This window comes from Symphodus melops (assembly GCF_947650265.1).
Source record: "Symphodus melops genome assembly, chromosome: 6".
Lineage (NCBI taxonomy): Eukaryota > Metazoa > Chordata > Actinopteri > Labriformes > Labridae > Symphodus > Symphodus melops.
The window spans coordinates 22,907,299-22,931,413 of NC_136696.1; the positions used below are offsets into that span (position 1 = coordinate 22,907,299).

Consider the following 24,115-nt stretch of genomic DNA (forward strand, 5'->3'; position numbering starts at 1 on the left):
AAGTGAGTTGTTATCCAACACTAACCATCTGTTTGGAACTATTAAACACTCTTGAAAAGATGTGCCATTTGTAAATGGGACCTTTGTTGGCTTTTCAGAAAACACTGTTTTTATGCAGATGATTATCTTTTTGGAGCTTTTTTAGAAAGCCACTGCTTCCCTGAAAAATGGGCCACAACAATTTAAGCAAGACAAGTGAGCTGGTAACATTTATCCTAATTGTGATATTGGAGGAAGCCATGCAACCAATGAGATTTTGTTTGCTGTGTTTTCTCACGACATGATACATATAATTGAAAAAACAGGATATTGCAATAACAGTTAAATCCATTACTTAATTAAAGGAAAAACAAAACAAAGTCATCAGATCTATTTCATCTCGCTTTAGGGATACATCTTCACGAGTGATCTTTGGGTGGGAGGCTTGTCATATTGAACTAATTAGTATCCGATCAGATTGCTTTGATTGACACAGTTTAAGTAAATGTTTCCATGCATCTGTCAGACCCCTTATTCCAGGAATTCCTTGTGGTTTTGTGCTGTACATTTTTGGAAATCCTCAGTCTGAATCAACATCAGAGGCGAGATTGACAGCTGACCCCACTTTTAAAAAGTCGCAGAGCTCATGTTTTTTCCAATCATATGTCCTCAAATCAGGAAACTGGGACCACATGAGTGCATGGACAAGTAAGACATTGATATTGAACAACTTTGCTTTACATTTGGTGAGTGTCTGATAGAAATGATGACTTGTGCTGCTGGCAAGGCAGACTGCCAGGAAAAAGCTGCACTGGAAAAATGCCCTGCCAACCAAACTCCGATCTTATACAATGACACATGCTTCGTTCAAGCTCGTCTGGGGTTCTTAAGTTTTGTACTGTTTTAGTCCCATGTTGCAGTATGACAACACTTCAATGTTACTGACAGTACACAAGGTTTCCCATATGCCCCGTTTTAGCCAGCAAAGAGAAGACATACTGCTGTGCATATGTTGGAGATATCCAAGAAGAGACATTTAATCCGATTCTAAATAAGGGAATAACCTAAAAGCCTCTTTGACTAAACGCACGAGCCTATACATGTGATCAACATTCAAGCATGAACAAGCTACTTTTTGAATACTAGCTTTGTGTCGTTTCTGTTATTGGAAACAAATTCAAATATGTCAGATCAACGAAGATCTTTATTGAAGTGATAGAGGCAAGAGGCAACATTGCTTTTTCTAGTCATCGCAATAGTGTTAAAGCAGTCAAATAAATCTTAAATGCAGCTGTGTATGATTAATTGCCTGTGTTATTGTTTCGTACAACATGTGCAACATATTTAATGACACAGTATTGTTTAAAATTACCCAGGGTGATTGCAAGTTGTACATTTATTTTTCTGCCTTTGATGTGTTTTAAAGAAGGTAGATAAAAACTGAATGGAATATTACCAGGAATAGTATCTTTGCCACCATCAGGACATGCCTTCCCTTCTTTAAAAAACAAATGTGAGAACTGAGAGTTGTGTCACCCAGAACTCCTGCCAAATGTCCAATTTCTGGATGCCAAATTGAAATTCCTGTGGCATAAATGTGCTGACTTTGAAGAATAAATCATCAGCACAGTCATCAATTATCAGGATTATAGGTCCAGATAAGAAATGCCACAGTGCTATCACTTCAGTTAAGATCTTTGTTGATTTGAATTTGTTTCCAATAACAGAAACAACACAAAGCTAGTATTCATAAAGTATCTTACTTATCTTGGCTTGCCATGAATGATTTATTTAATTTCCTCACACACACAACATTATTGATTAATAAATATAGAATGCCAAAATTAAGAAATCAGCAAGTATTTCAGGTATGACCACTGTAATATGAGAAATACAGTGAAGTTTGACATCTGCTCTTTTATTATTTTGAGGTTGGGGTTCACTTTCATATTTGTAACAGTTGTGCATATGTTTTGTTTTTCTGTACTGCTCTCCAGGTACTAGAAGAAAGGATGAAGCTGGAGTGCAAGTGCCATGGTGTCTCGGGCTCCTGCACCACAAAGACCTGTTGGACTACACTTCCCAAATTCCGTGAGATTGGCTACATACTCAAAGACAAGTACAACGAAGCAGTTCATGTGGAGGTGGTCCGGGCTAGTCGACTCCGTCAGCCCACTCACCTTAAAGTGAAGCAGACTCAGGGCTACCGCAAGCCCATGGAGACTGACCTTGTCTACATTGAGAGGTCGCCCAATTACTGTGAGGAGGATGCTGCAACGGGGAGCGTGGGCACCCAGGGACGCTTGTGCAACCGCACCTCGCCACATACAGATGGCTGTGACCTGATGTGCTGTGGGCGGGGATACAATACACACCAGTACACCAAAGTGTGGCAGTGCAATTGTAAGTTCCAATGGTGCTGCTTTGTCAAGTGCAACACGTGCAGTGAGAGGACGGAGGTGTTTACCTGCAAATAAAGGACGCCAGAAACTCAGTGCCAGGAATTGAGGCGCCAAGAACTAGCTACACGAGGAAGACTCAAGCAAGGGAGATTATAGTGTGACATGGACCAGTTAACGATTTTGAAACAAAATGATGGAATTTACACTATCAGCTCTTCATGGCAATGTTTTGCACAGCAGAATCTATCTAATTTCTTTTCAGAAAATAAATGCTAGGTATCAGTAGATAATTCCTCAGAACTTTACTGTTACATAGAGATTGTGCTCATGTACTGGTCTTTCCACAGTGAAGATGGTACTACAGATAATGAATGAAATCCTCGGTGGGAACTGTGCATTGCACTGTTGGATTTACAGATACAATTCTCAAGAGACTTGTGCATGGAAAGGAAATGCAGTAACCTGGGAGTTGATCAAAATGTCAGCAGCTGATGAGGTTGTGACTGGGAGAGATTGGTCAAGTCTTTGAAAACCTTTCCAGTTTTTTGTTGTATTTTCACTAAAGAGGAGCAAAGGTGAATCTTTACATTGAATGACTCCCAAACTGACTGGGACTCATGTCAGATGTTTGTAGAAATTAAGAACATTATGTAATATTGGTGCGTTGGGGTGCGCCAAAATCTGAGTGGAGAACTGTTAAACCCTCTGCTGCCAACTGGAATAGAGTGGAGTTTGTTAGTTTTCCAGTCACACTGGAACTGTCTGTTCTGAACACTGAAAATAAATTGTTTATTTATGTTATAGTATCTTAAAACAAAGCACTAACGGGTAGAGATGTCTTTTTTTTGTACTAAGTGTAAAGAAAATTACTTTTTAGAAACTCTGACTGAAAATTTGTCAATTAGAAAAATTACCCCTCATTCCTTCAAACATCTTTTTTTTTCTTTAAAAGAAAAAAAAAAAAGCTTCAATGCTGGTGTGTTGACAACAAAAAAACAACAACATGATGACAGTGTGTTTCACATTAAAACACCTTGGTTCTATTTCACTGTAGAGTAGATTGTTTCCACTCCCTTCCCTTCAAGCAGTATCATCTTCTTCAGATGCTTTTGATATTTCAGTTAACAGACAGTAGCAAGAAAACACATTTAACTGCAAAGATCCTTCCTCGATTCATTTAACATTAAACTGATATGTTGCTGGATATGTTGTCGAGTGCTGCACTGATATTTCTACTCAGCTACAACTCATGAGAATTAATAAACTCCCATTTGACTAAGTGTGGAAGTTTATTGCTAAAATGTTATGTGGTATATGCTTTTAGTTTTGAAAAAAGATACTAATGAATTCATCTCAACATGATTGCATGGTTGTGGTCAGTGTTGTAATCAAAGGTTTAAGCTGCATAGACGCTGCATCAAGAGGTATCAAAATAGTTTTTGCTATGGTTGCATTTCTCTTCTGCCACAGCATTGATTAAAAAACCAACAATGGAAAATCTGAAGTTTGGAAATCCCAACATTTATGAAAATATTGGATTCACTAAAGTAATTGCTGAGATCTGGGAACGCAGTGTTACAATAACCAAACCAACTGTTATCTAAACGACTTTGCTGGTAAAGACAATAATAAGCAACCAAAATTGTAGGTTATTTTCTGTATACAACCACAGCACAGTTGGAGGAAGATGAACCAGCCTGTCAATTGTGATCGATAGTCTGTGATCAACTAACAGTTTGTGCCACAGTTTTAGCATCGCCTTTTCATTTCCAAAAACTTTTACACACCTCATTTAAAGCAGATCCCTAGATTAAAGCTATTAACTTGGCAAGTACAAATGTTATCACGGCTCACAGGACTTGTGACCAAAACTATAAAAATGAGGTGTAACTGTATTTTTCTATTTATTTTTGATGGCCTTTATTGGATAAGACAGCTTTAAAGAGACTGGAAATTTGGGGAGAGAGAGAGAACGTACACCAAACAGCATCAGGATCCGGAATCCAACCAGCACCCAGTTGGCGAGAACTGTAGCTTCTGTTCATAGGACAGCTGCCTGCTCTACCGACTGAGCTAAACCAGCACTCATCCTACAGTTTTGTTAAACAATAATAACTGATCAATAATAAATAATGAGTAATACGATAACATAAGCATTTTAAGATGCATTGAGTTAGATCTAGTAATGGTAGCTGTACATTTTAATTATTGGAGAGCAAAAAAGCAGAGTAGGTAATTTTCTTCTGCTAAGATTTTCCACGGTAATTCCCTTCTGGCTTACACAAACGTTTCAGTGGTACTGATCTTTTCATCTAAAAGGCAACAAAACATTTAAGCAGAACTACTCATAATGTCAGCTGGTGTCTTTCATTCATGCAGTTTAAAACAGGCTAAATGAACCACAGGCTATACAGGCAGTATGCTACAACCACTTGTTGTGTTGTCATATTACTGTTTCTGCAGTCTGATCAGCTCTAATCTGTTTCAACATTGTTCAATGTCTACAGAGTGCTCGATCATTTGGTTTACAGAATAACAATTTCTATTGATGTATTTCAATTTGTGGAAATTAATCATCACCACAGTTTGCCAAGCTCACAACACACTTTAGTCACTTAAAGGCTTAATGCACTTTGAATGATAAGTCATTTATTCAAGTTTGAATGTTGTGTGTGCAACCATCTTGAACTTATTTTTTCTCCGAAAAATTGTAGCTCAAATCGATTTGACATAATGGTTATTTAAATAGGATTCATTGGCTCAGATAAATACAATTTATCTAAATCATGGTTCACTCTGGCATTTATATTTTCTCAGTTAAAGTCGCTCCAAACAAGAGAAATTTCATAAATACGTTTCCCTCCACAGGCAGGGATACAAATCTTTTTACACACATTAAAAGCTGATATATCTTGCATAAAATGGGGAACGGTATGAAACATACGAGAAGTCAAAACCCCTTCAACCCTGAGTAAGACATTTTTCATTTCATTGTGAAATGCATGTTGGTACAAGAATGTTCCTGTTCAGTGTGCAGTTGACCGTGTCCATCGTTCCAGCAAATATCCAAAGCTATTATTTTCATAAATTTTCTCTCTTTGAAGGAAAACACACACATTAAATCTGGTCATTGTGTGTTTTCAGGTCTGAAGCCAAACTTCATGTGGAAGTCTATTATTCAAACATTCCAACCACGCTTCATTCAGAAACTGCCAAATGTGTTGGGGAGCACAGATCATTAAAAATCAAAAAATAAATAAACTAAGTAGTATGCTGACTTTGACTTGATTTTGTACACAGCAGATTTTAGTAATACGCTGTGGTCTTCTTTCTTGATTGTGGCACGCACGGAACAGAAGTCAATAATCTCTCCCAGCATGGAAAGGAGCTTCTTCTGTGTGTGCGTCAAAGCAGAGACGTGATCGGGAAAGAAGGAAAATGCATGAAGAGACAAGGTTTATGGAAAAGGCTAACTTTCCCTTAAAATGCAAAGCAAAGGCCCGACAAAATAAATCCATAGTTACCGTGCAAAATGTGATTATTCATGAAGATGGGAATGGTTTTGTTTGAGAGAGAAAAGCGACCATGCTGCTCTTTGGGGATAATTGGAGCTGTCTGACTTGGGTGGTCAAAGCCACCTGTGACACAAACACTAACCCTGTACCTCATCATTTTGCATGTTTATTTTATATTGTGGTTGGAGCATTAGACAGCATTATGAGGTACAATACATGACGCTCAGAAAAACAGAAGACGGATTATGGACGCAGGATGGCAGAATGAGTGGCTCCCAATTCGAGCCTCTCCTCCTGCCCTTCTGGGGTTGGCAGAGCCGCTTGGAGTCACTAAATTGGAAGAGGAGCTTCATGCAAATGTCCTGATGTGAATGGGAAGTGGCTCAGTGTGCCTCTTGTCTCTGGACACACAAACAAGAGTGTAGTTCTTTTATGCGGGTGTTTTTGAGATGGATGGGATGGCTTGATGAAACAAGGAGGTGCATGTGTAGCCGGAAACTGCGAGTGAAAAGAGCGGTTATTTAGGAAAGCAGCTAATTGAGAGTGGTTTGGAGAAAGAGTTGATATATAAGTAGGAGCAGCTGAACCAGGTTTTTTTTTTAAGCCTCGTAAAAAGTTATTTAGTAATAATTTGAGCGTCATCTATTCACTTTACATAGCTGTCAAAGTGAAGTACTCTCCAAGTTCCATTGAATTAGTTGTAAACTCTGCTGATCACAGAAGAAGAAGAAAAATGTGGACGAGGGATTTTTGATAGTTGAAATTGTTTCCATCATTTCTAAATGCCCATTTTGGACATGGTCCCTTATAGTCTGTCAAGCCAGTTTTTTTTTTTTTTTCTTCATGAAGTTGCTGTGTGAAAGAGAGCCACGTTATTTCATTCGTTTGCTGGACTCCCACTTGTCCTCCTGTATGTGTAAAGCATTGTAGGCGAGCAGCAGAGCAGAAGTAAGAAGTGTTTTGTTAGTAGTCTGAAGCCTTGGGGACCGGAACCACATAAGCCCCCCCATACTATACTCTGAGAAAAATAAGTGTGTTTGTTTCTGACAAACATTGTATCATTAAAATATGAACTAGAAAAACAGACTTGTCTGTCTTATTCTAAAGCAGATACTGTCAGAATCATTGGTCAATACTGCTTCTGGTCTGATTCACAAAGAGAGATCAACCAGCTTGTCTAATTCAGGTACACGTTGTGAGGCAACATGACATCTGAGATGACTTAAAAATAGATTGTCCTGCAATAAAACGTTTGAAGGCTCTTCAATGTTTTTGGAAATCAAAGCATCTTCAACAAACTTGAAATAAGGATGTTGAGGAATCATGAGGTTTAATTTAAGCAGATTAAAGAGAAAGACGGAAGAGTTTGTGTCGACAGGTGCCTCGACTTCCAAAAACTTAAAATCATTGAACCAATGAAGTGGCAAAGAACAGGTTGTTAATCCTGAGTGGTTTTCTCATTAAGCTGACAAAACTTTTTATCATTTGCTATAAAGAGAATTTACAACATCTGTCTACCTTAGGTCATTGAATGGATCTCAGCCAAAGGCATTTTAGGTCAATTTAGAAATTAGAAAGATTACACAATGCACAGCATTTTTCTCAAATGTTCTTTTTTTGGTTTGTGATGGGACTAGAGCCCTTTGAAATTTCCTTTGAATTAGCTGCAACAATCTGTCTCCTCTCCTAATGTGTAACACAGAACATTCAGAACCTCAAAGAGATAAGGCACATCTGCATGAGGGGGAAGAGAGCAATCGTGCAAGAGGAAGCAAAGGAAGAAAATTACCTAAATAAAGACATGAAATTATAAATCAAGGAGTCCCAGGTCTGCTGAGTTGAGGCTTGAGATTATCCAGATACCTCGCGAGAAGAAAAGAACTGTTGTCTTTCAGACACCGCACCTCAATTACAGACTTCTCCTCAGTTGAGTAAAGAGATGTTAAACAGTCCCAGAGGTGATGGATTATTCTGGGGGAATCCTTTAAGTCTTGTTTGTTATTTCAGGATGTGGAGGCTTTGGCAAAGGTGACAGAAAAACATGGAGGAACTACTGTGCTGGCAACATCTCATAGCAGACTCCTGAGGACATACTGCAGTCAGTCTGTGGGGCAATGATGATGCAGGTTTAAAATGTTAAAGTTCTCAAAGCAGAGGAGCACACAATACAGTTCAATGCTGCCCGCAAAACAGCCTGCACCAATTAAGAACGTATAGTTTTCTTTTTCATGTGATCACTTGGCGTTTTTCTGTGTTCCTTTAACTTTGTTTTGACTGCTTGTCTAAGTGAAAGACCGTCATTTGGAGGTTTTTACTCATCATCTGTTTGATATTAGTGGTGAGGAACATATGGCTATTCAAAGGCAAAACCCTGTGTGACATCATAGACCACAAGGCAAAGTGGGGATCGTCAAGACCCCAAACTGAGGACTGAATGCTACCTGACGGCTTCCATCCATCTATGTTTTGTCCCAATAATGGGCCAGCGTAGGTCTCTGTTTCAGATGTGTGCTTGAGGTTTTTGCAGAACTGTGTGGTTACTTCTTTTACAGAGGGAACAGATCCCAGAGGCCTTTTTCTCTGTAACTACAGCGTGATATAAACAACACGCAGAATGCAAAAAATGCAACGTGAATTCAAACGTAAAAGAGCAACGACTTTGTATTATGATTGAAATGAATGCATAAAAGCAGTGTTTTAACGTAAAGCTCCTGTGAGAAATGTTTAGCTGATAAATAAATATTGACGTCTCTTTATGAGCAAATGAGACCTTCAGCATCAAGACTTGATATTTTAGAAGTTATTTTTCATGTCTGATTCCAGGAACAGTTGCCAGGGGGAAGGTGACAATTAAAGTTATTAACCGAATCATTCTTCTTTTTCATGTATGATAATGGTTCCATTTAACTGTTAAATCAAAGCAGGCGATAATTTATTTGATAAAAAATACTTCTTGCACATGTACAGGACCAAATAAGCAAAGACATAAGAGGTACTGCTTTGTCCACAGGGGGCGCCAAAATAGACACAAACCAACTTCCTAACGAGCTTTAAAGGTAAAACTTGCAACTTTTAAAGTACCGTAGTTGTCCAGAAAATGTTGCACTTTAGCACCAGTGTTAAACCAAAAAAAAAAAACTGTCCCTTCAGCACACCTTTTCCCCTCTTTTAGTATTCCCGCTGCGCGCAATCATTTTTCATCTGATCCTAATTCAGATGGACAGCTAAAACTTGATTTCTCATTTCTTGTAAGTATTTTATTCTCAAAAAAATATTTTCTTCAGTTTGGAAAGTCTGTTGGTTCTCGTTTAATTGTGCAACGATTACTTTTGTGACAAAACTCTGCCATTAGGCCTTCACTAACAGCATCCCTGAGTGGGCAGGGCAGTCTCTCTTCTCCCACATGGTGGCAGGCCGAAAGGTTGGACAGAGAGGGGTTCACGTGATGAATGAAATATGTTTAAGCCTCCGAGTGAGGGGGAAAAAAAAAAAAAAAGCTGAAGGAAACGCCGTCCTTTTCCATATAAACAGACTGAGAACAACAAGCTCCGAGGGAGTTTGTATTCACTCTTTTTCATTAAGGCATGACGTACAGATATATTTAATGCGGATATATTTGATATCTGCTATATCGATGTTTAAAATGTAAAAATTTTAGTCTGAATACCTAACCCAAACCAATACGCAATGATAAAAGGGCAAAAACAATATAGCTTTCTCTATACAGTTCTGACTAAACCTGCTAACAATAGTCTGCAATCAACTTTAGATTCACAGACTGCGAAGTTAAGTTACTACAACTAAAGTAACTACTGACTTTATGTAGACAGACAAGACGTTAGCCTGGGGAGTACTGAATTTGGCATGCACAACTGTTTATGTTGGACTGGGGAACTAAGCAGTGCTTGTAAAATATGAGTGAGGTTAATACTTATGTGGTGACGCCCTTAGGCCTCACAGCTACAATAAGGACAGCATCAGCAGTCTAAGATTATTGGATGGATTAGCCCCAATGCGCTGCTTTATTTATATGTGTACGTGCCTCTTTTGTCTGTCTGCTCACCTAACCTTCTTGCCACTTGTATTTTTGCTAATGTGTTTATCCGCGTCTTACGTGGACAAATCTCTATGGGAATTGGGTTTCTGCGGGGAGACATTTGGTGGAGGAAGTTCGAGGACAGCCCACACGCGCTTTTGTGCTGCTCAGTGTCCAGTGGTTGGCTAGGCCACGGCTTCTCCTTGAGGTTATTTTTCTCCTCACATTTTGTTTTCATGAAGCGAGGTCGGGGTTCTAAAAGCAGACTCCACCTAGGGAAAAACTACAAGACCCTTAAGGGCCTTTTTCTTAGCACTTCACCCCTCACCCCACTGTGAGGTGAAGCAGAAGACAAATGTTCTGGATGAAGCAAATGGTAATTTACACAAAGATGATGCATGAAAAATTACATCTTGGAAATACACTTTTCACGGCCTGTTGATTTTAACATACACTGAGGTACAGTATTTCCAAGGACTCAGCATGAAGTTTTACAGCTAATTGCTTAGCAGTTTATACTTCTTAACCATGATTCATCTTTTTAAGCAAATTGAATTTGGCATTTCATTTATAATGCAGCAAATGATAAACTGAACTTGCTTGAAATTGCAAAGAATTAAGTCAGTCCAAACCAAATACATTCAGAAAGACTCAAAGTGCTCTTTATAACATGATATGTTCAGATGAAAAAACACCAATGTGCTTCACAGCTAAAACCAAAAAACGAGACCCTCTACAGTTGCCATTTGGAAAATACTGCCGTTTTTAATGTTTTGGATAACTGACAGCGCACGCAGATGTTGTCAACAAGTGCAAAAGAATCCGTCTTCAAATCCTTTGTCACCTCAAGCAACATTCACTTCATCTCTAAGCACTCTAAAGGAGTCTTAGCATATGTGCTTGATTTGATTTATATTGTACGAAAGCAAAATGCAGCACTAGTAACAGGTCTGTTACTCTTTTCTACACTTACTGAAATAGAGACAAGTTAGGTCCAGAGAGTGGTGGTCCAGGAGCAGCAAATCGTAGTACGCAGACAGCGCCAGTGAGTTTCAATGCCAGTTTATCATCCTTCCCTGTCTAGCCCGTGGAAAGACAGTCCTGAAGGTGAAGAGGTTCCATGATGTGGATATCATGTACTGTAAATGGAAAGTTCTGGTGTATCCCTTGCTTTCCATGGAAATGAAGGTCACAAGAACATAGCACAAACAGCTACAACTCAACATGTAACAAGAAACACTGAGCCTGTTTATCAAGCAATTTATAACTCTACTTTTCACAGTTTTCTGTTGGGTCAAATGTTAACTGTTTGTGACAAGTAACGATAAGCAACATGGTGAAAATGTTGGCCAAACACAAGAAAGCTTGTCCATCTCCGGCTCAGAGAGATGATGGTTAACTCAGTCTGTCAGCAGAGTGCACCGCATGGAAAGCAACATCAGAGAAACTGGTTGCCCAGCGCTTGTATATTTCTGTCTCCATCTGTGTCACCGGCTGGAAGTGGGCTCGTGTACATGCCTTTGAATATGTAGGGCATTGGACACCAGCTCCATGTGGTTTGGGAGAAGTTAAAGGCTGGTTGGGGCTTTAATCCGCCAACCCTCCTCCCAGTTTTTCCCCTCTTTTTCTTGTCTCTGTGGGTCCTGTACCCCCACCAACCAGTTCCCCATCCACCGCATAGACCCGTCAGCACCCCTGTTCCAAAAGACCCTCACCCCCTCTCTGTTGCCTCCAAACCAAATGGGCCTTGCCTCGCCGCAGTACTGACGTCCTAATGGCTGATGGATGCACCAAGGTCACACTGATGATCTAGAGAGGTCCTTTGGTCCGTCATTGGTCCTTTGATCAACATACTTAACCCTTACTTCCCAAGAACCCCCCTCAGTGGATGAGAATGTGGGGAGATTGAGTTACACAGTGCCGGGGAGCAGGCAGGCTGACATCCCTTTGGTAACACATGTCTTTGTTTAAGGCAAAGCTCTGGCACTGACAGTTCTCTTCCAAGCTCCTCTTCTTTAGTTAATACCCTGCCAGAGTAACCAAGAAAGATCTGGAGAGGGGATCCAGCTGCTAGTGCAAAAGAAAAAAAAATCACTTTTTTCCCTAAATAATTAGTTTTTTTCATCCAACGATACTGTTAACCATTGGATAGCAAAAGCTGGATATTCTTAAACACATACTGGTGACAGCCAAGTTTATCACCTCATAGAAACCAAAAGGGCACTTACTTACTCATTGTGCGTTGATTGATAAATGTGTGGAACAAAAAAATAGAATGACAACTTGTGTCTTTTTGTTTCTTGGATTGATGGGAGCTTAAGTTGTTTATCAGATCTCATGACTTATTTCTTGTGAATTAAAAAAAGAAATGCTGTTTTTAATAAGAAGCTTTGGACAGTGTTGTACCTTTTGGCTAGCTGTTTCTCCCAGCTTCATGTCTTTGGCTAAGGCAAGCTGACCAGCTGAATGATGTATTCTTATATAATAACCAGAAGGAACAGATAGATTCATTGACCTTCACATCTAACTCTGAGCAAAAAAGTGAAATAGCATACTGTATTTCTTAACACGTATCTATTACTTAACCAATAAAAGTGACTGGCTTGCTATCCATCAACAAAGAACATCTTTGCAATGCACACAGTGTAAACAGCGGATGGTCTTGCACTATTTGACATTGGTTTCAATCTTTTACATTTACATTTTAAAACCTTTTTCAAATACCAATAACGCTTTAGTAATGAATAATAAGTGCACTGTACGGAAACACTGGAGGCTCGTTCTATTAGTCCGTTTCTTTCAGCAAAGTGAGTAATCGTTGTATGTGCAGTGCAACTGTCAACTTGTTGAGCACCAACCACGCTGGCACCAACCAACACCATGTTTTCCCGGTGCAGAAATCTGCGTGCTACCACAGTGTAATTGAATTCACTGTTCTAAGAAACAGAAAAGATGTTTTTGTTTAAAGCCAGATTTGAGTGGCTATAATAATTTATGATTAATATGAATAATAGATGTAAGCCATTCAGTGAATTGCTCTTTTTTTCTGTCTTTCCCCCAGCCTTAGGGTATGTAACACGACTATAAAGTACCACATGTGTTATAAATCTCATTAGGGGATAAAAGAGCAAATGGCTTATTTGTGGTGTAAATCAGATATTTTGCTTTGAGCTTGGTAAACAAAACAAATCAAATTTATGTTCTCACATTAGGAAACAATGCATTTGTTTTAAGTTTTGAAATAATTAGTACAATAATTGCTTTGATTTTGCTCTTTGAGGATTTTTATTGGTCATTTACAACACATTTGGTTTGAAAAAAAAAAAAGTTGCTCAGAATGTGCGTTTTAAAATTATTTTACCAGTGTTCGGATATGTTGTATCAATTAGTGGGCTTGGGCAGACAGCAGAGGAAAAATTAATATGTTTCTAATTCTGAGTATCATGGTTTCTGCAAATGGACCTATGTATCATCCTTCCAAAGAAAACACCTTCCCTTATATTCTCTGTTTTATTGAGCTGAATTGCAATAAAATGTAATCCACAAATGCATAAACACATTAGACCTCAATTGGGAAGTGCTATTAGGTCTGTCATGGAGCAGCAGTAAAATCCATTTTTAACTTCTGGCAATTTGCTGGTTTCCGACCTGCAGTTACACCTCTCATCACTCAGGCCATTAAAGAGCTCTGCCAGCTCCACGTGGAGTCAATGCAGACACTCCTGTCCTGTCATGTCCCATCTGTCTGCTTGGCATTTAGTGAACTTTTCCCATGCGCACAGGTTGGTGAAGCAACAGCAGCTGTCAGACGGTGGTTGTTGGCGGGGCGTGGTGCCTGACCATTGGGTCTGACCAGACACTTGTGCTGCTGTGCTGAACTCCATGCAAAGACTTGACCCCAAAACCTGCCTCAAACTTCTGGTTGAAGTGCTGTGGTTGCCGGAGATCATGACAACATGGATGAAACTAGATGTTGTGGACAAACTGGATTTCCTGGGTGTGCATGGACACATTAGGATTGTCTAATTCTGACAGTAACTTCACAGCTAAAAAAACAGTTATTTGTGGCCTGCAGTAATGCTGTTCTTTGGTCACATACCGTCTCTTCTCTTTCTTAAAATATGCTACTTCAAGTTCCCTCAGAGGGATCTTTAGATCTGGCATGAAGGATAAATAGAGGACACAGCTTGAAGCCGAGTTGGTTTTAGAGGATGTATGAGTGATGACTGTCACCATGGCAACCTCCTCATGTTTTCAGTTTGAAGCTGACGTCTCAATAAGCCCTGTTGTGTGCTGATATGTGGGGATAGTAAATGTTGTACATGTATGAGGTGAGTTATTAGGAAGTCTGTTAATTACAGGGGCGGGCAGAGGTATAAATCTTTTAGATTATAGGCTGGATGTAAAAGTAAAACAATCCACAAGCTCAACACTTGGTACTTTAGAGGCCCCGTGTTGGAAGAGCTGAATAGCCGCAGAGTCAAGACATGGTTAAAAGACCTCAGGAAGGATGATTGGAGGTGGAGAAGTAGGCCTGGAGGTTGGAGCATTTATGCACAATGGGGCATGAGAGGCTTCTTTCTCCCCTATCGCAAGCCCTTTCACATGCTACCCCTCCCTCGCCCTGAAAAGGACCCCACGTGTCCCTTTCCCCATCACTGTCAGTCCACTCTCCTTTACCATCATTCCCCAACATCTGTTTTTTGGTGGCATTGTGCCATTATTTGGACTCATTTACACATTTACAGACCCCTGCCAATGAAGAGCTTGGTTTTGTTGGGGTTGTTGTGGTAGCTCGCTCACATTTGGTTTCAGATATGTTGCCTGTTAGTTATTTGATGGTTTGGCTGATGACAAGTTCTGGTTAAACTAATTGGATGCTCTATGAAAAAAAAAAACACAGGCCTCAATTGTGAAGGAACACTTGAGTACATTTTTCAAAAGTGACATATTTTTTGAAGACTGCTGTTTCGGCATTTCAGGAATGGTTTTCTTAACCATAATATAATGTTTCTGGCACAAAATGTTTGAAAGAGATATTTTCTAATTATGACTTGGGAACATAATCTGTGATCAGATATCAAATGAAACCAACAGGGCATGTTTTCGTGTGGAGAGTAAAACTCCACTCTGCAATTTTGGCCAAGAAATGAGATGTCTCTGACACTCACCAACACTCACTCTGACTCAAAAAGACAAGGCACCTTCTACCACAGCAGTTCTGACATTTTGTGGGCTTTGGATAAACAGGTGCACCACTGCAACCCTCATGGAAAGAGACTTATATGTAGAACTAACCCAGTATCACTCGCAATGCACGTTAAGACTTTCTGGATTACGCAGAAAGACGGTGGTGGATATTCTATCACGTGAAAAAGAGACGGGTACTGTTATGTCTCTGTGCCAGAGGAGCTATAGGGGAGCCACGTGCGGTCAAAGTGGTGAAGAGAGGCCTCACTGTATTGGCAGCCATATGTGCTATACAACTCCAGCTGATGCCTCTAGTGTCATTTGATTAAAGTAAATAAAGATTGAGGACCTATCTGCTTCCACTTTCACCAGACTGATATACCTGTGGCTCACAATATCAAGGTTCAATGTTTAATTCAGTTTAACTATAGTTCACTTTAAACTTCAGATAGTTACATTAAAGTACAGATATACAGTGTGCTGTACTTGAAGAGAAAAGTTAAAGAATTAGAGTATATTATGACTTTTTTTGTCATAATAATACTGGAAAGCAGGGAGCATACTGATTGGGGGAGTAGAAAACTGAATTATGTTGTGGGATGATTTTGGAAGGTCCACAGATGTCTTACCCTTTGATATTAGAATAATGTTAAATGTTAGAAGCAATGGCCTTGTCCAAGGGATCTGTTAAGGAACTTATCAATACAGTGTCTGATATCAATTACTTTACATTAGTCGGGCATCAGTTACATGATTTAAGTCCACGTCACATGCCTCTGAGTCAGACTACAGTGACTCAACAAGCTTTAACATATCAGTTTGTGGTAATGGTAGTTACCCTGTGCTGAGGTATCAGAAGCAACAGAAAATGCAGTTTTGGTGGTTCTAGGTTTAATTCTAATGGCTACTGGACTTGGTTGAAATTCTTGATTTTGTGTCGCTTCTCAGATAAAGTTAAGTTCTCCATGACTCTTTTGGATTAAACACAAAAATTAAGCACGTTGGTGCTCTGTAGTTACCATTTTAACACAAAACAGAATGCATAGTAAAATGTTTTTTTCCCACTTCATACCAGACCAGACCCATACCATACTAATGACAGGTGTCCAAATGCAACAAACAGTATTTAATTATCACACCATGAGCCAACTGATCATTACCATGGAGACAAGTCATTCATTCTTAGTAGTGTCTGACAACTGAAACAAAATACCCCCCAAGCCTCCTTCCCAACATTGTAGTAGGAAGGTCACAGCTAATGCTGGAATCAGGTCCATAAGATTTCCCTGCCTGTGTATGTGAGTGGCCATGCCAGTCATGAGGCCTGGTTCACAACAGCCATTCTAGTCAGCGGTCACCATGGTCCAGTTGTTAATGATTGAGTGTGTTCCTTGTGCTGACACTAAGTGGCGAGTCAGGTCAAACGGCCATTCAGAGGAATTCCATCTCAAGCATTCCAATGCTGCCGTTCCCTCAGGTTCACATCACGGAGGGTGCAAGGGAAAAAAGGTCAAACAATGTGATCTGGAATCTGGGAGGGAGTTTCCCTTTGCTTGTTCACAGCTCCTGAGATATGAGTTAAACATGTGGAATGTTAATCTGTCAATGTGTGGTCATGGTGCGTTTTTGTAAGCAGTTTGTGATTTGAATCACGAGGCCCTGCCGTTGTGTCCTGGTCCTCTCTGCCTATCAGGCGCGATTAGAGGTAACCAGTCCTGACACCCTGTTGGCCATGAGAGGCATCCCTCCCCTTACCAACAAAGCCACATGTCACACGGCCATCTTGTTTTCTGCCAGCAGGTCTCTGGAATGTCGTCTGTCCCATCGACTGCTCAATAAGGCCTTTCTAGAAATTCAGGGTCAGAGGCTATTGAATCCCTTACTCTTCAGGGGGATGCAGAGTAGTCTTCAGCATGTGAAACTATGTAGAACGAATGCATTTTAGCACCCTTTATCTGCCCCTCAATGGACCGACTTCATTGATTTAAGCATTCTGATGCCTGTCTTGGTAAACTTGTCTTCAAAGTGAAACCGTGAAAAAGCTAAGAAGACATATGTGATCATCAATTTAAGTACCAGTAATGGAAATTGAAACCTAAGGAGTCTAAGATTCTAATAAAATGCCATACTGTTGGAATATTTTTGCATGAAGGGCATCCGAGACAACCAAACTGATCACATCACTAATAATGTTCTTTGCTTGCTTGTTTGAAAGAAATTAAAAATGATTTTTTTTTTTTTTTTTTTTTGTATCAGAGTATGCAGGGATAGATCCATGCCATGTTGGAAAAACATTTGCACCACAGCTCTGGTTTGCGGCTGGCTATTGTACAGGGAGTGGTATTTCACTTATGAAGTGATTCCGTTACAGCTGTCCCCTCAACCATCCCCCCTCTGCACGCACACACTTACTCACATTTAACCACACACACACACACACACACACACACACACACACACACACACACACACACACTTAAATACAGTTCTGCATAAACACGTACAAATCAGTTCCAATGGGTGCTCCAGCAAAACTCAGACATAGACCCGGACCCATATACTCAAAAACAGGTTATTTTAAAAATATGATGATATGCCAAGTTGCACATCTGCAGTCAGATCCTGCCAAGCTGCCATGTGAAATATGATCTAATGCTGGTTTGCTTGATTCCAATGAATGACATCCTTACGCTTCTGTTGAATAATGCATTTGACTTAAGTCCTCATATGGTGGTGGGGGGCTCTTTGGCTGGTTGGAGGGAAACAAATCTTGAAAGGATTACTGTATTTACTTTCTTTGGCGAGGTTTTGAACGAGTATGGGAGGTAGTTGTGGCTTTTGTGGTCACGTGTTTATTGTTTATGCTTTGTATTTATCCTTAATTAATGCTGCGCTGATGAGTGCTGTCAGGGACACCAGCGAACAACGGTCGCCTCTCACGCAATGTGTAAATGATTTCCTCCCCACATTCAAGGCCTCAGATAGGAGCAAAACGCTTCCTCCGAAGTGTCTTTGAGCTGGAGCAGGAAGACAGCTGCTACAAGAAAACACACCAAACCAAAGACTGTCAATCTGCTTTCCCACTACTCCTTGAGTGCATCTCTTTTAATGGAAGTCCTCTTCTTGATTTCAGCTAGGAGCTAGAAGAAGCTCAAAGTTATGTGTTCAGCATCATAATAGTTAAACAAGTTTTTTTCTTAGTCAAAGTCTCACGATCCAGATGCATATCAGTCAGTGGGGTCAATGCAAGGTCTTTCTGACCCCCCTCTATGCAACCACTCCATCCAACCAATCTCTGTCATGGGATTATTGTTTTCAAATGATCTGCCCACTGACAAATGATGTGTGACCAATTTTATCATAATGCAACTTGTCTTCAATGAGGAATGGAATCCAGCTTTTTCATACAGTTGAATGTTGAATGAACATGCTGTGCAGAATTTAAAGCGACTGACAATGATATTGATTGATGTTCAGCTTAATAATTTGTTTTATTCATTTAAACTTTTTTTATTTGTAAAGGGACCAAGTACAATATTAAACATACATGTTGGCATTGTATGCATTGTACCAGAGTTAGCTTAGAGCTGGTTAACATATAAAAATAAATTTGGGTTTTAAGGTTTTATGCTAAAATCCAGTATTAAAGCATCAGGACAGGAACAGGTTGAAAATGCTTTAATACCGTAGGGCTCCTGTTTTTTCATCTTGAATGAAGGAAGTGGAAGATGTTCAGGTGCAAGTAGATCCCAAATTAAATAAGGATAAATAGGGACTCATGTTAAGTTGACTAAACTGTTATATCTTCACCCTTGTTTGTCAGCACAAGAATTACTAGTGGGTTAATAATTGATATTTTGGCCCTTGATGCCATTTAAATGTTAAGCACATACTGTAATGCTGCCAACTGCTTCTAACTGGGCTGTAGCCATTGACTGGCTGTAGCTACAGTTAATAGGTCTCCTCCCTTTGCTCTACATCCTGGATGTAAATAAGCACAGTGAATGGATAACGTCTTGCAGGAGTAGCACAGTTTCACTGTATTAGGTTGAGAAAATGCACATAAAAATTGTGTGACATTGTGTGAAGTGAAACTAGCATATGTGTCGGAGTAATGCTTCACCACATTTAGCAAAGGCTTATGTATATGGAGCTCAGCGTAAGTTCAGACAGGAAGACTGGTGTTATTCTTTCATTCATTCACTTCTTCATTCATTCTTAAACCACACCCCCTACTACCACCTGTATCTCTCTCTGGCAAGCAGGTGATCATGGGCGTGTATCATCCTGGAATTAACCAACCAGACTCTGCCACGAACTTTCTCTACCAATCAATGGCTTGCTGTCAATAGTTTAAAAACTCTCTCTCTTCCAGTCATCCTGTAGCTGCAGGCATACGCCGCAACCCTCCTCCACCCCAGTCACCTCCTTCCAGCTCAGCAGAGTCCAGGCCCCGGCTGAAACCCACTCCTCTTCTCAGCCTCCATCCTTTTCACCACCACCAGTGTCTAGACTCCACAGGGGGGCATCCTATCCCGGGCCTCACTACCCCTCGGAGCTCATGAAGTCGTCATGACGGCGTCTAGCCCCCAAAAGACTTTGCACATTTCATTCTACAATTGTTGCACATTTCATTGTAATAAATAATTGTTCATTCTTAATTAAGTCTCTCCTGATTGAACTGAATCTGCAGGTAGGACTGTAGGCTAGTGGTGCTAGCACTGCAAACATTAGCCCCACTTTTGGGCTTCTTATACCTTCACTTACAGATAGGACAGAGTGGACAGAGCCAAAAATTGGGGAGAGAGAAAGTGTGAAATGCCATGCAGCAAAGGAGATATAGGTCTTAGGTCCCTTTCAGAGGACCCCGTACTCCGTACATGGGACGCAAACACAAACCACTTGGATACCGATGCCCCCAACTCAATTTGACTGTCTCTGAGTTTTCTTACCTTGAGACTCTGAATATTTGGACAAAATTCAGTCAAGGTGAAGGGCACACCATTTAAAATTTTTCATTGGATGATATTTAAATAAAATTCTAAGTTCTAACAGTTAAATATCTACATGGATTTAACTCTATAAACCCACTCCTGGGAACAGTCTGGTGCACCACATATTTAATTCCCCATCTTTGTTTCCTTTAGGATTTTCCAGAAGAAGATTTCTTCTAAATAGTTAACAATACAGATGTTAAAGACCCTTGTGGCTAACGCTAGGATGAGGGACTGTTTTCTGGAGACGTTGACTCACCCTAAATATACTCTTCTCTATTTTGGTTGAAACGTTTAACATGTCACGGCTGCTCAACCCTATAGAGGAAAACAAGGCTACGCTTCATTTTAGCCTGGGTTCAGGATCTCCCCAAGGGACTGAGCGTATGGCTTTTTCAACCCGCCATATCAGTAGGGCCATCCCAACATGTATAATATGTAATGCACAGCTGCCTTTTACTGCACACTACTGTTCTGCCACTGAGGCCTGACCGTGCCAAGGCCTGTGGTGGCCAGGGCGGTGCAGGACTCAGAAGTTTGTTTTTGTCTCGTGGGCTCCAAAATCATATCTCACCACCTGAAGAAAGGAGTGCCTGGCTCCATGATTCACTCGTGTGCGGTGAGAGAGTTGAAGAAAGAAGGCGGTCAACTTTACTTTGGATGCCATGGAGTGTGCTACTTTTGTATGGAGGTTCTGAGTTCCACATGTATTGTGTCAAAGGAAGCACTTAATCTGAAACTACCTTGTCTGGGTTTTTTTTTTTTTCATGATCTAAAATTATTGAAGGCCATTGAAGGTTTACTGTAAATTTAAAGCCAATACAGGAACATCACACTGCCAACATACACAGTTTAGACTTTAAACTGCACAAAAAAGTTCATATCCAGACTCAACAATATAATGTTTTTTTTGTTTTTTTACTCCGTTGACAGATCAAAGCATTGAACACTATATCGCTGTTAAAGATGTGATTGGCCTTTGCTTGGACGAGTTAAGACACATTTTTTATTGACAAGTGATGATGAAAATGAGGTTCATAGGCCAGGCCAATCCAAACCAGGCCAGATTGAGACTGATCAAGAGGAAAGAAAAACAAAATGTAGTTCCAATTGTTGGCAGCCACCAAGGTTAAAAAAGACTTTGGATTTTCTGTTAGTTTATATTTTTATTGTTTGTTTAGACTTTTTAAAAAAAATCCAATTTCAGTTTAGTTTTGATTAGTTTTTAATGCTTGCTTTACTGTTTTATTTTGTAAAAATTATTAGTTTTAGTTTTGCTTGTATTCATTTCATTCATTCAGTGTTAGTTTTAACGTGATATGAGACATGTAAGGCTTATACCCAAAAGGGCCAGACAGAGTATTGTGTAATAAACTCCCAACATTACATCATTTTAAAAATGTATTGAAATTACTGTCTCCATACAAATATTGACTAACCCTTCCTTTCGCTTGTGGTGTTCCTGTAAGTTTACCAACCAAAAGCTATCATGTCTCAGTTGAAAGGGGAGGGGGGCTGGGCATCCATCCTTACCTTGTGGAGGTAAGCTAGGTTTGCTGTTTTGTGTATGCTTCTCAAAGGAACTTTCAGATTAGTGTGTTTTTCCCCCTTGAGATACATTCCATATCGTTTTTTTGTCTCATCTTGGTCATCTTCAAAGTAATCCATTGTTTCCTCCCCACTTTTATAGACGCCACCATGATGCCAAATAAAGTTAGATTGTAAAAAGACATGCTGTTGTGTCACGTGCTGCTGTCAAAAATAAGCATGCCAACTAGATTTTAAACTGAAAATAGGCATACTGATTTAAAAAATTAAAACTAAAGGGCATTTTGGTCATTAACATTTTATTTTATTTTATTTTTTATTTTTGTTTCAGTTAACAAAAATTATTTTGACGGCACACACATCAGCGTTAAATCAAATGCTATTGATTAAAACCAATGTGAAGAAAACTATTACGGCATCTTGTTTGTGCATCACTCTTACTTTTAAAAACTATCATAGGCATATAGCTGAAAAGCATGTTGTTGAGACAATAAACCAGTTTATATTTGTATGGAGGAAAGTGCGTCTTTCATCACTTCTTCCATTGTGCCTAAGGCTGCTTCCTTCTCTGCAGTGCGGCTTCCACCCGTCCAGCCACACAGGAAGCATCTTCCACTGCTCCCAACTCTCTCCCTCCCTTCTTCCTCTTTTCCCTAATTTTTCTCTTAGTCTTCTCCTCTCTGGCCCATGGTGGAAACTATTAACAGGGCAGGGTTCCACGGAGCAGTGTGGCGAGATTATCGTTCACACAGCTTTCCCTCCATGTACAGTGAATCTGAACAACACAGCTCAATATAGCAGGGGGGAGACTCACAGCCCTCTGTTTTTAAACCTCCACAGCCGCAGGGTAACGATTTTTCCTGATACGCACGTGGTAAAAATGCGTAAGACTTGACCTTTTTTCATGCACCTCGTGTGTCACAGGCAGGGGTGACATGGGAAGGAAAATGTGATGGCCGACATAATGTTAAACAGTTTTTTAAAGTGTCAACAAATAAGTAAGAAAAAAATGCTTTTAGTTTAGCTGAGAGTTTAAAGAGCGGTTCAAATTTTTAGGAACTCCTCGTTTCTTTTTCTTTATGCCACTGAAATTAGTCTTGTTAGATAATTAAGTAATGAATAAAATGCCAGAATGGAAAAAAAAAAGTTGGACTAGAAAATAAATAAAAACTTGACAAAAACTGGTGGAAGTAGTATGTATACAAGTACCTGCAGGTTGAGGACGGGGACCCCATGACAGTAACTTATATATGACAAGGACTCCTGTGGTCACCTTGTTGCATTTGATTTTACTTCAGCATTAAAAACAGATAGCTGGATGTGAATGGGGTCCCGCTGATTTAAGTGACTGTATGTTTCAAATAAACCTGTCTGAGTCAGGGTCTTTTAAATCCCTTCTTAAGACACACTTTAACCTCTGAGCCTTTCCTAAATTTTTGCAGAGTTGCAATTTTTTCTTGAATTTACTTTTAAAAGTCCTTTATTTATAATTGTATACTTTATAGATCTTTCAAATGAACATATGTCTTAAAATGTTTGTTATCTCTTCAGGTTTGCCGTGCTTATTATTCTATGGCTTGTTTGTTTTTATATGAGCTTTATTATTGCTGTCCTTGTTAAGAACTTTGTAACTTGATTTTGAAAAGTGAGCTATCAGTAAAGGTTATTATTATTATTATAATTATGGATCTCTATGCCGGTGTTGTCAATGAAGAGGAGAACATATTAATTAACATGCTTAGGAAGCTGTATGGGTGAGTTGCATGTGCTGTATTGGTGTATATGAAGTCAGCCTCCCTGACTTTAAAGAGCCTGCTGACACACTGTGATCTGCTCTGCACTCTCCTCTCTCACTTCTAATCTCTCAGCCAGCTTCATCATCCTCGTTTACTCCTCCTCCTACCCTGGCTGCTGAAAAGCTGTCATTGAGGAGAACGTTGTGAGGGGGTGAGAGGTGCTCAGGGCACATGGGCTCATGTAGCAGCTCCTCTGAAAGAGTCCCATTTAAACACACACCTGTTAACAAACAGCAACAATGGGCTGCATGGCTGCCAGTTCAGTGAGTTCCATACCCTGACCCCACTCCCACCCTTCAGTCCCCTGACGGATATTAAAGGCCCTCTATTTACCAATACTGGCTCACAGGCCCCACAGAAGCTGGCCTGACCGGAGTATCTGCAGTTCACCATTGTCCAGTGATGGAGAACTGGGCCGATGGATGGCAAGGAATGCTGAGGGAAAATGGAGGAGTGTTCAATTTCTTTTAGTTTTGTCTGACATCATGTACAAAGAATTAAGTAATCTAGTAAAGCTTAATTGTCACTAAACTAAAGTATGCCCTTCTCTTTACCATAGTTGGTATAAAGAATGAACTTGGAATCCAACTGCTGTGTCATGACTTATTTCCAAATTGGACAGAACCAATCACAAGACAGAAGGAGGTACACAGCG

At 39.9% G+C, this 24,115-nt stretch overlaps 1 protein-coding gene and 1 long non-coding RNA gene across 2 annotated transcripts in view; both read left to right on the forward strand.

Moving 5' to 3' along the window:
- The window catches only part of wnt7bb (wingless-type MMTV integration site family, member 7Bb), a 29,216-nt gene extending 25,556 nt beyond the window's left edge, over positions 1 to 3,660 (forward strand). Inside the window, exon 4 of the mRNA XM_079345531.1 lies at positions 1,977 to 3,660. Coding sequence (XP_079201657.1) covers positions 1,977 to 2,456 — 480 coding nt within the window. The 3' untranslated portion in view covers positions 2,457 to 3,660. The remainder of the gene's footprint in view (positions 1 to 1,976) is intronic.
- LOC306826042 overlaps positions 1 to 24,115 on the forward strand; it is a 131,528-nt gene that overhangs the window by 75,715 nt on the left and 31,698 nt on the right. The gene's annotated exons all lie outside the window — the stretch shown is intronic.